The sequence below is a fragment of the Pezoporus occidentalis genome, unplaced genomic scaffold (genome assembly GCF_034315485.1).
Source record: "Pezoporus occidentalis ecotype Australia unplaced genomic scaffold, CSIRO_AGI_Poc_V1 ctg145, whole genome shotgun sequence".
NCBI classification, from domain to species: Eukaryota; Metazoa; Chordata; class Aves; order Psittaciformes; family Psittacidae; genus Pezoporus; species Pezoporus occidentalis.
In genome coordinates, this window is record NW_026913263.1 from 626,829 (window position 1) to 642,278 (window position 15,450).

At 40.0% G+C, this 15,450-nt stretch overlaps 1 protein-coding gene across 9 annotated transcripts in view; it reads right to left on the reverse strand.

Moving 5' to 3' along the window:
- The window catches only part of DOCK3 (dedicator of cytokinesis 3), a 205,349-nt gene that overhangs the window by 31,878 nt on the left and 158,021 nt on the right, over positions 1–15,450 (reverse strand). For 7 of the 9 annotated variants that reach the window (XM_062610197.1, XM_062610194.1, XM_062610196.1 and 4 more), the window contains exons 27-37: positions 13,596–13,694; positions 11,250–11,344; positions 10,367–10,442; positions 9,332–9,432; positions 9,002–9,060; positions 6,911–7,059; positions 4,954–5,039; positions 3,098–3,124; positions 2,882–2,977; positions 1,215–1,275; positions 696–789 (exon numbers count right to left, since the gene is read on the reverse strand). In XM_062610197.1, coding sequence (XP_062466181.1) covers positions 696–789; positions 1,215–1,275; positions 2,882–2,977; positions 3,098–3,124; positions 4,954–5,039; positions 6,911–7,059; positions 9,002–9,060; positions 9,332–9,432; positions 10,367–10,442; positions 11,250–11,344; positions 13,596–13,694 — 943 coding nt within the window. The remainder of the gene's footprint in view (positions 1–695; positions 790–1,214; positions 1,276–2,881; positions 2,978–3,097; positions 3,125–4,953; positions 5,040–6,910; positions 7,060–9,001; positions 9,061–9,331; positions 9,433–10,366; positions 10,443–11,249; positions 11,345–13,595; positions 13,695–15,450) is intronic. The other 2 variants (XM_062610199.1, XM_062610193.1) reach the window with 1 other exon arrangement.

The window sequence follows — 15,450 nt, forward strand, 5'->3', positions numbered from 1 at the left end:
TCAATGACAACAAACAAATAGAGCCGGTAGTTGAATGGTCACTAGACCTGCTTCCTAAACAGCCTGTAACTTCTGATTTACAATCTGAGACAAAATTCTCAAGTCTTAGATGATCATTAATTATTCAATTACCTAAAATAGCAGCAAAAAGCTGTTTCCTACAAATGTGATTTTTACATACAAATATGTCAAGTTTCTTTTCACCACTCCTTGATTTAAATGCATGGTCAGATATTCACGTATGTAACTAGGTTGGTATGTAACTAGAACTTGGACAAGACAAAACTGGAGTCTTTACACTTTCTAAGTGCTCTCTAAATACTACAGTGCAGGGAAATACGACAAATGACATACATTATTTGGCTTGAGGGAATGAGCTGGACCTCAGGTTCTTGAGGGTGGCAGAGCACTGGAACAGGCTGCCCGGGGGGGCTGCAGACTCTCCGTCTCTGGAGACGTTCCTGTGTAATGTGCTCTGGGTGGCACTGCCTTGGCAGGGGTTGGACTTGAAGATCTCCAGAGGTCATTTCCAACCCAAATGATTCTGTGATCCTGTGATTCTTTCCTTCCCAACTGCCAGAACTGATTCATACAATTCTTTCCCAAAGAATGAATCCGATGTTAGAGCGTAACGCTGGGCAAGTCAAAACCTTCCACAGGATTTCAAGCAGACCGCAGTGCGATGTGTTACTAACCTGTGTAGTTCTCAGCCTGTAAGTGCATGTCACACAGCTTGTGGATGTAGCGGATGTACATCTCTTCCTTGTTAATTTCGGATTTGTAGAAATTCTGTGAAAGAAAAGAGAGCTGTTATTGAGCCCCTGTGTGTGCATAAAGTTATTGAAAAGAGAACATGTTATTCATGTGAAAGAGAAGTAATAATTCTTTTCACATTCACATTGATTGAACCCACTAATTTTTATCTTGTCATGATTTTTTTTTTAAGCAAAGGTAGTCAAAAGATGAAAGAAAAGGCAACAGAAGTTGTGGAACCTGTCACAGGGATACTTAGAACTCAGCTGGACAAGGCCCTGAGGAACCTGACCCATTTGGCTCCAATTCAAGCACAATCCCTGTTGTTCTGTTCTGTCATCCCAGTGCTTGGATTCTGAAGCTACTACACTTGCCTGAACCAGATTCCTATCCCAGCCTTTCCCAGCCCAGTTTTGACAGCGTTGCACAGGAGTACAAAGAGAGAAAGGAAACATCTTTACCATAAGGTTAACGGTGCAGCCAATTTTCTTGTTTTCTGTTTCATCTCCTTTCATACAGTCCCTAGGAAAGCAGACAGTGTTGAAACATACATCTGTGAAAAAAGTCCTTTGAAAATAAATCTGAAGCTGTCTTATCCTCCAGAGTTTCCTTAGATCACAAGCAACAGTTCATCATACACTTTATGAAGTTCCTCTAAGAAAAAACTCCGTATTATGGCTTAAATGATACAGGAACTGAGTGTCCTCTTACATGTCTGCTTCAGAGAACAAGCACCTGTAATGACTGCTACTTCATTTCTCACAACAATCTGAACAAAAATCACGTAATAGTGGCCAAAAATCATCTGAATGCAAAATCTACTATAAAAGTGAAAGAATATTATTTATGCAGATGTAAATATTTAGTGGTTTCCTAGTCAAAGCATTAGCTTCATGAATTCACCTATCCAGTTTACTGCTGGCACGCTGAAAGATCCAACCTCGGTAATTTTGACTAGACTGCTCACTTTTCATAGGTAAATCACAAAATTTATCTTTAGTTTCTGGAATAATTTAGAAATCATTCCTATTCAAGCAGTATGAAAAGTTAAAGGCTTCAGAAATTACTAATTGTGACTTGAGATCAAGTCAAATTCAACTGTGAAAAAGAGACAAGATGTTTAAAGCAGTGACACAGCAAATGGCCTTGAGAACTCCAGCGTTGACTAACTGGCAGCTGGACTCCAAGAGATGCCGGTGTGATTCCAAGATCCTGTTCTGCGATTGAAAAGATTTGATGTGCATTAAAAAATCAAACCCTGGTATGTGTTCCTCAATTAAGCATGAAAAGGTGTATCTGTGTAGCAAAGTTGTGTTGACAGCAGATGTCATTAAAGAAGAAAAAACTCCCCTGCATTCCCTTTAAAGGTCTCACAGTACCTGGTCTTGGCATAGCAACTGTGGGAGCTGTTGTGGGGAAACAAGCAGGAGATCCGATCAAACTGGTAAGGATAACAAGAGCAGCAAACCAGAAAGCACAGAAAATTATCTGGGATTGCAGAATACCCAGCCTAGTCACAGGTGTTCACCTATAATGAGCAGCAGAAGGAGCAGAAATAATTTGCACTCCTGTCAGGAGGCTAAAGATAGAAATATTTGGGGCAGTTCCATTTAGTTTCAAATCGTCTGTCATTCCATAAAGACATCTCTGAATGTCTGTGTATATATATGAAACTAAAATACTCTTGTAACTGAATGAAAGCTCAGCTGTATTGACACAATAGTCCTGCAAGCTTCAGTCTAAAACTTAACAAAGGACACCTAATTTAGAGTGGAGTCTTGTACACATGAGTCACCAGCTGACACGTCACTCTCCTCAGATGGAAAGTTTTCTAGCCCTGCATGAGGCATTCAGCACATCTTGGTCCAGCAAAGGCATTTCAGCTCGTTCTTGCATTTAGGATCCATTTGGCTGAATTAGGCGAGTACACTGCAGTAATAGGAGGAATTAATTATTTAGCAACCTGACTAAACCTCAGTACAACAGCAGTGGGTTAGACTTGCTTACATAGTACTTGCCATCGGAAAAGCATGTGGCTTGATTAAACAGTAAAAATACTCCCTGTAGCACAGAAATTTGGTACTACCTCTTTACACACTTCTTACACTTGGAAGATATAACCAGGTACCTGTAGTCAAGCAGACGCTCCATGAGACGAGTAACTGATGTAACAAAAGAGATTCCAGTCTCCCGCCATGTTTCTTGCTCAATCTTCTCCAGCAAACTGTTTGGAGATGGAAACGCAGCAGATGAAACTTGCAAGGAAGTGGTACAGTGCATGCATTCAGCCACAGAAAACTTGGATTCTCCCTCATCAAACAAATTCATAGAATTACTCTCTTACCTGGGATAAGGCCCAAAGAGCTGGGTTCTACTCCAGGCAGCATGAAGCAAAGACAAGGAAATTACAGAACTGACAGGAGAGGGGAAAAGTATCTTCACATTGTCATATAAAATCTATGAGAAAGAGCAGAGCTCATGGCAAGAATTGATGCCCACATTATTACCTGTAGCCTAGAAACTGCAAACAGCAGTCAGGAGTTGGAAAGGAGTCTAATCCTCCTGCAAATACCTCTTCATTGCTCATCCCTACGCGAAGTTTTGTCTAATTAGCCACCAACATACCTTAAATCACAATTTATTTAAACTGTAAATAAAGGCAATTTGTTCTTGCTCAGCAAACCAGACACCACAGCGAACATCTCCCTGAGACAGCTGTGAAGGATGCGAGAAGGCTAGAGTGAGAACACTGAAAATCAGGTTTTAAACGTGAAAAAAGGAAGCCAATTTACGTGCGAAGTAAACTCCATCTCTGAACCTCCATCTCTGGTACAGAACTTGCCCCTTCCGTACTGGCAAGAGGAAACAAACTCTGTTGGGTTCCACAGCTGTCCTCAGAAGAGGCAAACTCTTCTGTACTGGAATGATTTCCAGCTGAGGGAGCCAATTCACATTTCAGCAGCCTAGCTGAGACAGCAGAAATTCAGGGTCAGCTGTTCATTATCACACAGCATTTATTAGCTTTGTGGAACTGTTTCCTCATTGTTCTCAGAAGTCAGTAGCAAATACAAACTAAAAGGTTGCTGCACTTCCAGGCTGTTTCTTGGTATTACATCCAGCTGCTATCATTTAACAAGCTACAGTCCGTGAATTCTTAACATTTCAGGTGACAAATGTCTTCAACTGGAGCAAAAGAAATGCACAATATTCCCCTTGCCAGGTAAATGAAATAAAAAAAAATAAGAATGGATAGATATTTTCTTTCCTTTATCCCTGAAACAGCCTGAGGACTTCCCAAGGCTGAATATACACAAATCAAAAGTGAATACATTCACGAGCTTCCTAAGGATAAGTAAGCACACAGGCAGGGCAGGCTGATCTATCTTGAAACTGAATGTATGTGCCATTGTAAATGCAGAAATACAGGTATTGGCTCCAGCAAAACAAAGGCTGAGCCTCAAACTTCTGCCATGCTACTGAGGGCCACATAAAATTGGCTGGGATACATGGCTAAAATTCTGCTCTGTGGCTCACTGGAGCACTAAAAGATTCAGGGTTAATGGCTCTGGACTCCGAGTTCATTTCAAAATAAGTTCTTTTGAAATCAACCAGGATCACTGGAAGTGAAATTTGGAGACGGGTCAGTCACCAACCAAGAGGAGGGTCACATGTCAAGTCTGTAAGTTTATCCTCTAAGTGTGTGAAAGGGAGTGGACCCACACTGTCATTACAGACCGTGGAGGAAGCACCTTGCAACTGCTGAGCCAACCAGAGCACGATCTTCAAAAACTGGAAGAAGCAAAGGACAATGCTGAGGAAAACCTCTTGTGCTCTAACAAGGCCTGACTTACTTGACAGTACAGGCTTCTTCTGAGCAATCGTAAGGCCACAGTTTCACTTACTGCTATGTAAAAAGAAAGGCACTGGTTTCTCTGGCAAGTTTTGACAGGAGGATGGTAACTACTTACCTGTGCAGCATATCAGATGTCACAGAAAGAAGAGAGAATTTAGAGTTTATATTCCATTCAGAATCAGTGATGTATTTCTATTTCACTAAGCCATGTCATGAAAACCTGCCAGAAAGCCCATTACTCCTTTCTGTGAGGATCAGCCCTGGAGCTCTGACTGCACAGGCTGCTGCCTTTGACTCTTTCAATGACCCTGCCCCACACAGAGTGAGCGGACACTGGCATAGCTTACAGCAGGCTGAAGAGTTCCCTGTAGTTCTCATCACCTTTTCCTTCGGACACCAGGCTGTCCAGCTTATCAATCAGCTCGGCTTCCACCTGGAGGAAGAAGCAATTGGTCACAGATTAGCTGCTCATGTAAAAAGATGAGCTCCAAACACTAGGAAGAATGGAAGAATATTTTATTTCTCAGCCTTGGGGCTGCCCACTTCTATGTGCAAGTGATTTATTTCTCCTTGGCTCAGTTAAATGGGAACACTCTTATTTTTCAGTGGAACAGGACTAATACTAAATTATCCTTTCACTTATCAGGGTCTAAATAAACATTTTTGGGAGGAAACACTTCTTCCTCAAAGACCTTCTGAAGTTTATCTCTTACCAAATAAATCACTTCTGTGAACGAGTGTATCAGATAAACTACATCCTGTATTGTCACAGAATGCCCATGCAGAGAAGCCAGTGCATGGCGTGCTTGCCCCTGGTCTGTTGTGATGGTTCTGCTGCTAGGTAAGTGATTTCCAGTCATCCAGACATCATTACACTGGAAGATTAGGTGTTCATTAAATCCAGATTTGTTGAGCCTCTCTATGATTATATGATGCATTTTCTTTTCACACAACAGTATCATTATGTTTCTATTTCCTTAAAAAGGTTTTGAACATGTATTCATTTCCCCCCTAGTCTAATACCACCTATTATCAAGTTTGATATCAGACATTGCCATTAAATTGATTCAAGTGCAAAAATCAGTGTGCCCAACATTAAACAGAACCATTTCATATAGTCTGGGAAAATACTGTAGAAAACACACTTTCGGTCCTGTTGAAGACAGAGGTTCCTAAAGGTTGAGAACATTTGTAGAAATACAGCTTGTTTTTATTTGCAGACAAGTATAATTTGAGTTTCTGTTTTTCAGCTGCCAAATTGCAAAGAAAGTAAAGATGAGAAGGAAAAGCAAATCACCCAGTGGCACACAAATGGGGCTGGTGCTCTTGTTGCTGGAAATCATTAAAGGGTGACCTGATTTAGCCCGTGAATCAGACTGCACCATTATTCTGTATTGCTGAAAAAATAACCTTAAAATGTGAGAGAATAAAAAAAGGGCTCGAAAAGGAACTTCCAGGATTTTAGTGTTTGCCGAGAACCAGTTCAGTATTCCAGAAGTAAAGAGAAGCTCAACATTAAAAAAATTACCCTCTCCTTGCTTGTGATCTACAATGACTTGACAGAAATCCATAATGCATCTATCTGTCAGCTCTCTGGCACTGCACTGGACAACAAGTAATTTCCTGGTTCCAGCAGCTGATGGTATTAAGGTTTAATACATCTTGTGCTATTTAACTATTGCATTCTCACTAAGATACATGATTATTCTGTCTTTAATCTTAAAAAGTTCTCATATATGCTTCATAAAACACTGTGGAAAACTGCTCCACAGGTAATTTAAGAAATATCTTGGAGCTCTAGTTTAGAATACATTACTGAGAATAAGAATTAAATGAAGATTATGAAGAGTTTATCTTAATACATAAAATGCAAACAGGTCCTGAAACTTGACTGTGAGTATCAGTACTTATAACTGTACATGCCACAGCAGGGACTGTTCTATTCTTAAGCTAAACCAGAAAGAGCACCATGATCAAATGCTACTGTAATAAGAATAGTAGTAAATAATAACAATAGTAATAAGTAGGGGAGTTGAAGAGAAAGAAAAACATAAAGTCCTGGTAATGCTTTTCCATACAGCCTTTAAAAGGTCAGGTTATGGAAAAGGTCTGTTATTCTCTCATGATAGTTTAGATCTGCCATTTTAATGAGTGTGTGGATGATAAATAACCACATGAATTAATGACAATTTAAAGAAAAGAATTTACTACTTCAGAGCATTTATCCAGACACTTGCCCCCAGTATTTCCCCAAACACAGTAACAAGGAAAAGAATACTACAAATACTTGGGAAGCCACTTCACCTGTTTGAAGTTGCCATTCTTTCTCTGCTCCCAGTCCATCATGTCATGGAAGATGGGGATCATGATATTCCGGACTTCTGGTTGTGGAACAAGTGTAACACCAAGAAAGGGGCCAATCATTCCCGGAATAAAGTGAATCTTATGTTCACCTGTACAACACAAAGCAATTGTAATTAAAGAAAAGCCTCTGTCACTGAGAAAATAGGGAACCCCTGCAATACAAAGTCTCAGCATGAGCATTAGGAAAGCAAACACATTCTTTTCCTGAAAGGACTGGGAAACAGTATCTGCTTTATACCATTCCTTGCAAAGGCTCTGTGAGCATTCTGGATTTCACTGTGAAAGCCTTCAGCAAAGACTGTCAGTGCATTTTACTTGCAAAGGAATTGAAATGTCAAAATTAACCACTAAAATGGGGAAAAGAGCCTACAGATACCTCAACTTATGAAGAAAATGATTTTGAAAGGGCTGTTGGGAACAATGGTATTTAATAGAGCATATTTAGATTTCAGAGAACTACAGAGCTCTTCATCCTCAGTGCTGCGGAAGTCTCAATTTCATAACTGACCTTGACTTAGGACCAAATTGCTTTTGCTTTTCAGCAACAGAAACCCAAGGCATTTTGCCAAGAATCTCTTCTGTGGCATGCTTACTGTGCAGTCACAGAGAATAAATCAGAATAGTCATGTCTGGAACAGCATTCAGTGATAAGTATCTGTATTGAAAGATCTAAAATGGGCTTCTTGCTTCTCATGAGTTTGTCTAGCATTGTCTTCTGGTTATTCGATCTCTCTTTTATTGGAGAGCCTTCTAGTCTCCACACAGATGCTTAGAAACTGTGATCAAGTCTGGCTGTATCATCTCAGCTGTGCCAGGCGAGGCAGGCTTATTCTGTATTTTATAATAAGGCATTTTCTTGCTTCCATAGCCATCTTCCTGACTGCTCTCTGAGCTCTGTCCAACTTGACTTTGCTTGTTTGGTTTTGGGTTTTTTTTTGAGCAGGAAAGCAGAACCAGACAAACTACTCTAGAATCAGGTGCACTTAAGCAAAAAATGGGGCAGTAGTATCAGCCCTCTTCTCCGACAAAGGAGTCTTACACATCTTCTCCAAGATTATGGTGTCTTTTTTACTCATGGCATTTTACAGGTAGCTCCCATTCACTCATTATCAGCAGGATGCATTTATAGTCCCTGTTTCTCGAACAGCACTCCTACCTATATTCCTCTAAGTAAAATGTTCGTATTTGGCTTTTTTAATATATTGCTTGCAGCCACATTATCAAGTTATCCAATCTCCTTTGTATCATTAATGATTTCCCTGCTCTCAGAACCTTCTATTATTTGTGATCCCTATCAGCAAGCATTTTTTATTTCTATCTAGAATAACTACATGCTTGGATTGTCCTCAAAACATTTCCACAGGTATCATTTTTGGTCACTGAGGGAGGCAGGACACTGGCCTAGCTGGACTTGCTCCGATGCCATACAGATGTTACGTGGCTCTCCTATTAATAAAATCCTGATTACCTAAATTACCTAAACCCGAGACTGCTGCAGCACACTTCTAAAAGTGCAAGTCCTAGATGAAAAAAATCTCCATTTACCTTTTCAGACCTGTGACAAGATATATTTCCCTCATTCTTCATCAAAATATATAGGAAAAGGAAGGTGAAATTTTAAAACACAAACGTTGTGTTACTGTGGACAGGGCTTTTGGTTTGGATTTTCTGTTTGGTGTTCTTAAAGTAGTACTGCAGAATTTGCTGTACGTACCAGATACCTGAAGACACCAAAAAAAAAGCTTCAGTGTATGCCACTTCTGGGCTTTATTATCCAACACACGCAGCTATGGTTTAGTGGTGGACTTGGCAGCATTAGGTTTACAGTTGGACTCGATGATCTTAAGGGTCTTTTCCAACCTTGTCCTGATTCTGCAATTCTGAATCAGGACAGCTTCGGCTTTTGAATCATCTGCAGACTTTTAAAGTTGCTTTTAGGTGTGGCAAATTAAATTTCTGCTTTACAGCCAAAAAAATGAACATTCCAACAGGAAAGCAGGCTTTGGTTGTTAGGACAGAGAAGAGACATACCCAGGTTCTGCCACATGCTGAAGAGCTCATATGCCATCATCACTCTCATATCGCCGTATCTGAAAGAGAGGAGATGGACAACTGCCTAACTGAACAAGAACTGGCAAGGCATTGATGTTAAAAAAATGTAATCAAATTCACATTTAAGTCAACCTAAGAATATCAAACAACTTGACTCATCACTGAACACAGTATTAGGAGATGTACTTATTTCCCATGCATTTCCACATCCCAAGTTCCATAATAAATCACAGGGACTTGTGGTGGAAAAAGAAATCTCCTTTTTGAAGTGGCAGAAGAGGCTGGGAACCCAGCAAAACATGTTCTTACTTATCCAGGATCTTCTTCCGCTTAGCTGGTGTGGCACTTTCTAGTTGGAGACTTGGCTGGTTTATAAAGAGCACTGCCAGGCTGAAGTAAGAGTTCCACACCTGTGACACAGGAAGGAAGTTTTACAACATGACACTCCAAGGATTAAGTTCTAAACAGTGTAGCAAGACAGACACACATTCCTTTATATGCAGAATCAGACTGCTTCTTTTTGTAATGAAGACATAACTTAGTCAGTATGCATTAACTATTGAGATACTAAACTGTAAAGGATACCAGGGGATTAGTTAAAACCTGGTAGGAACTACAATTAAAAAAACCAAGAAGGTAATGCCATTGGGTTTTCCTCTTTGCACCAGAGTTCAGAAATGAGTAAACTTGGTGACTTCAGCAAAGTTTTAAATCCTTTTTCTCCTGTAGGTTAAACAGATTTGATCCCTCAAAAATCCCCAGAGAGTATATTAGATCAGGAATGAGAGCTCTGTAATTTGTTTTTTTTTCCCCAAACGAGGCTTTTGCCACCATGCTGTGTTGTACATGTGCCTAGGTACATGTCTGTTAGCTTTTCCTTAGTAACACCAAACTTGTTGCCCATTTTCAACTACATCAGATATAGGGAAAACACTCTCCAAGATACTGTGTTCCTCCAAGTTTAAAGTCAACAGCCAGAAAGAGACACCTCTGGGAGGGGAAGATCACAGATGCCCCAGCTTCAGGGAAAGCACTGAGTTTACATTTCATTAGCCATGAATCTCTAACACACCACACTTTGTTAGTTCCACTGTTTATGAAGATACTTGCTCCCTTTATGAGGGGGCTCAATCTTCCTGATTTGATCTCACTTTGTACCTGTTTTGCTACCACTTAATTCCACAGCAGATTCAAGTCCAAGTCTTTTATCATTAGGTCATCTTCCTCACAGATACTCACATAAATGTTGCAAGTATAATCAGCTAATGTAGAGAACAGCTCTTGTGGACTTGTTACTGCTAGTTTGACAAGATGTCATAACATTTGTTGAGTATTAATTCTTACTTTAAAATCAAAGTCCGTTTCGGTGAAATTCTTATGCAGTGCAGATGACAGGTACTGAACTGTTGTAACTATGATACTGCAGTCAAAGAAAGAAAACAGAAAAACATTTCACTCTGGTGTATAACATATTACAGTGATGTTACTGTATGTACAGAGGCATTTTCCACAGAGTCACCGCTAAGTTCACATAGAAGTTGTGTGTCTTTCTCTGGTTTAATGAACAATTTGCATTAAGTAACAGAGACTGAGACTTTACACAGGAGCATTTAAAATCCTGTCTATTTTGCATGGCTGGGCCATGTCACCTCTGCTGAAATGAAAGCATACACCCATCTCCCTCCCGTTTTAAACATGAAGATTTTTTGTGTTTGTTTCCCCAGAGAGGAGCATTTCCTAAAGTTTGAGCTACTTGTAACACACTTGGTGTCATCACTAGGGTCTGCTCCTCCTCTTCAAAAGTCCTCCTGCTAGGTAGGTTAAGGAGTGATGTTCATGGGAAGAGCCAGGTGTTAGTTTACTGGGAAAGGGACTTGAGGGGCATGCCCATTGCTACCACCCCGTGCGGGCAGCTGTTCCTTGCCATGCGTTATTATAGTTGCTGTGTCACTCTTACCCTTAATGCAGCTACTTCAGCTTTGGGTTTAAACTTTTAACTCTTGATACCTGTGCATACTGGAACAGTTTAAGAAACAGAATGAGTACAGAAGTCCCAGTTTGGTCCTGAGTGTTAAACTAACTGCAAATGAGGATAAACAGAGTTCCTGTCCCGATCACCACATCTCAGTCTGATGAGACACACTGCATCACAGGTCTCCTCTGCCCAGCTAAGCAGAAAAAATTCCAGCACAGAACATCAACAGTTTGTACATGCTTCTCTACTTACTTGCTGGTGAGCAACCGCATCACCATCCAGTCTCGAGGAAAGACACTCATTTTCATCAGGTTCCGAAATACACAGAAAATCTTCAGGAGGAACTCCTGTCACACAGGCAAACAAAATTAATAAAACCACCAGCAGCTCAGATTAAGCTGTTTTCTTGATTATAAGACAGACAATTAAGCTGTGTGCTCCCCTGGAGCTTTGTGTTACTAGGCCATTCACCTGAAACCATGGATACAACATACATGGGGATATGAATCTACTCATTTCCTATGCACCTAAGATGTACTAAAGTTGCATCTTAACATCTACACTGGGATGGAAAACTTTATGTGTGTAATTGTGTTTGTCTTCCCATAGTTCCAGTGTCAATTTGCAGCTATTCTCAAATATACTGGAATCATAATCATCTTTTTATGCAGTCATTTCATTAACGTATCTTTCCAAATGTCTTTGCACTTCTGTTACAAATTTGACAAAAGAACACACACCCAAGCCCAATACAACTTCTCATACACTTTCTACAAGAGTAACAGAACCCCCCATTTCTGGTGATAATGCAGCAGAAAAGATCCCTTAAACACATTCAGCTGAGTATTTGCTTTCCAAAAAAATCCCCAAACCTGAAGACATTCCTGGGTTTTGGTGACCTACATCCCTATGTCTACAAAGAACAACAGTGAGGATGAGACACGCGCAGCTGCTGGCCTTGCAGGCTATGATTTTATTAGTTTTTCTTCTACAGAAAATCAAGACAGCACAGAAGTGGCAGGGCAAGGCTTCTTCAGAACTGTCCAACCATTGCTCCTGTGTTGGGGTGGGGGTAGGTTAATATCTTGGTGCAACTGAGATAAGAGTAAAGCACCAGAAGCTCCCTGACTCCTGGCCTCATTTTTGCTAACAGTAGTAGGTGAGCACGATCCCCTTCCAAGCAAGAAAAAAGTGTTGGAAATGTTACATCAATATGTGAAAGGGAAAAATTTTTATATATATATATATATCTATCTATATATATATCTATCTATATATATATCTATATTATTATCTATATCTATATATTATATCTATATAATTTATCTATAAATAAATCTATCTATATATATCTATATCTATTATTATCTATATCTATATATCTATATCTATCTATATATATATATACACACACATACATATATATAAAGTTGGTTATAAACTCTTCAGGCTCTGTGATACTCCTGGAACATATCCTTGAGATTATCAGAGGTACAGCAGTGTTTGGTCTTCACGTGTAACGACCAGTTTCAGTTCAATGACAAACCTTTTCACTGGTCTCACATAAGAACTATAATTTAGCTTTTTAAAAAAAGTATTAAAATTAATGTGAATTAACTTAGCAAATCATTTTCCTATGAGCAATTAGAAAGTTGCCTGAAAGGTAGTAATCTCAGGTAACGATCAACCTGAGATACCCCGAACCCTGCAACCTAAAGGTAAAAAAAACATCATCCCAAATTTATCTCCCTGATTTATTCAGCCTCTCTATGCACATGCAGTGTTTAGAAGCTGAAAGCCTATTCAGAGAGGACTTCTCGCTGCTTCCCCTTTTCATGTGTTAACATAACTGCCTGCTACATCAGGGTTTTTTTCTTACTGCCCATATTTTATTGCCATGCTAATCAAAACCATTTTATATAAAATCTTATCTTTATTAGATTATCCTGCCTTTAAACACTCATCATGTTGGTGATTCTCCTCTTTCCTGTGCAAGCTGAGTTATTTTCTGCTGCTGGGAGATGTGCTGTTTCAGAGTATTAGTGGCAGAAAGGCCACCAGAGGTCTGTACCCCTCACCAACTCCTCCTGCTCCTGAAAGGCCATGATTCAAGTTAATGCTCACAAACTTGGGAAGCATGCAGCAGGTGGAGTAGTACAGCTACTGCTTTGCCAAGAAAGAGTTCATCTGCTAGAGACATTTGTATCTCCCAAAAGGCTTGAAATTCTCTTTTGGCATAAAATCAACACCCTTAGTAAGCTCCAATGCATACTGAACATCTAGTAACACGCTACAGAACTACTGACCTTACATTCACAGGATTAAGAACCCCTGTTCCTTTGACTATGTTGTGTGGTACAATAAAATTATCCTTTTGTGTCAAATAACATCTGTCTTGGGACTTGAAGATAATTCAGTGGCCCCTGGTCTTAAATGTTTTTGTACTACAACACCTATTATTATAAAAGTGAAAGGAAGGTCCATGAACAGAGTGCCAGTGAATGGGAATGATCAGCAGAGCAAGTAATGATGCACGGATTCCCCTTGGCTCTCCCTATTCTGAGTGAATCACCCTACAAACATGACGTTCTGTTGTACCTTTAGTTCATCCTTGCTTTGGAAGTTGTCCAGTAAGTGCTGGAAATGAGTGTCTGACATCTGACGAAGCAAAGATAAAAGGCAGGAGACATACTCTCCCTGTTGACCAAAATGAGAAACCGTTTCATTCAGACAACCTGGAATTTCCTCAAGATAAAATTCAACCTGGGGAAGGGTACAAAGGGAGGGGTCTGAAATGGCCCCGATGCCTATGAGAGGAAAGCTGACATGCACAGAGATTAAAAAATACTGCGTGTTAACAGTTCTTGAATTACTGTTATACATAGGAATACACCTCGTAGAGGCTCCTCCATAGATGCCAGTTTTAAAGGTCTTCTAAGCAATGTTGTAGTCTAACCAAAACCAATTTAAAATTATTAATACAGACATTAATGAATTGCCCTCCAAGCATGCAGGTTTTGTCAATCACCTCTTTCAGTTTCTTAATACATTATGCCTATCAAAGGTGTGACTGCAGCTCACGCAGACATACCAGGAATTAGTTAAACTGATTGGTTAGGTACTGATACCACGATGACAGCATGGCATCAGCATGGGCTACAAAACGTGTCTGGAATCTTGTAAATACTTGGCTTATTATTGTGCACCAAGTTATGTGCTGTCGTAGCTACAGGACTAGCAGCATGCCAGCAAGATGTTCTGAATATAGCTTGGGTAAGCCTACATGAGCTACAATTACATTTCTGGCCTGTAAAACAGATGCACCCTAACCAGTTACCACAGTATCCCAAAGTGTTTTCCAAAGATGAGCTCCCCCATTTTATATATCTGAAAGCAAAGCACAGAGAAGTTAAGCAATCTGTCCAAGGTAACAAGCAAGGCAGTGCCAAGAACGTCAGGACTATGTCTTTTGATTGCCAGCTGCTTGTACAACACTGATTTTTTCTGCAACAATGAGCACTCCATTTGGAAAATATGCACACTACTTCCTAAGCAGTATCTAGTGAGATTCCATGTATCACTGTGCTGGGAAATATAAATTCAGGAACAAATACAAGGGGATTTTGTACTTGGGACTGTCCATCCCATTTTGATCTTATTTTCTACTTGCCTCAAGCATCTACCTGGAAGCTTTGATGTAGGCTGCTCCAATAAACTTTACAGGGATGAACTTTGTTAGGAAAAGAAGGTGTGCTCTTATGTGTGAGGTGGCATGTGATAAATAACAGTAAGTCAAATGGTGGCAGTAAAAGGAAACAGAGATGTTCCTGGACATCGGCAAGGCAGCACCTTTCTTGTTTTGTATCAAAGAACATGTCTGAAAACTACTAAATGCCTTGTTCTTTATTAGGATTCTACCATTTGTTACTTTATCTGAGTTAACATGGAAAGATACAACCGTGTCTTTTTGTGAGAGGTGTACCTTAGAGCACCTCTGGCCCCAGCAACACCTCTGAGGTTTCAGCCTGATAGAAAAGCAAGTCTAAAAAAAAGGGATGTTCTGAACAACAGCTTAACACTGGGCAAAAGCTGCATCAGAAACTCTGACATGCAAAAAACCCCTACAGTAAGCTAGAATAGAAAAGGCCAACAAATCCAGAAAAGAAGAGAGTTGAACAGCAGAATTCTTTTCCTCCTCTTCCATTGCATGTCAATGAAAAATTTCTTCCCTGTGGCTTATGCTGACAGTCTGGACAAAACGGTGGCTTTTCCCCCTTCTCCCACCAAGCTCAACAGCTCACTTCATTTGGGATCTGTTAATTTTATGTTCTGTTTCATTTGCATGAAATAACCAGTGAGTCTGGACAGAAGCTCCCCAGGGTGTTAAGAACAGGGACCCATCTCACTGAACATCAGGAATCAGAGACTGATACTCATATAGCCCTTGGTGACA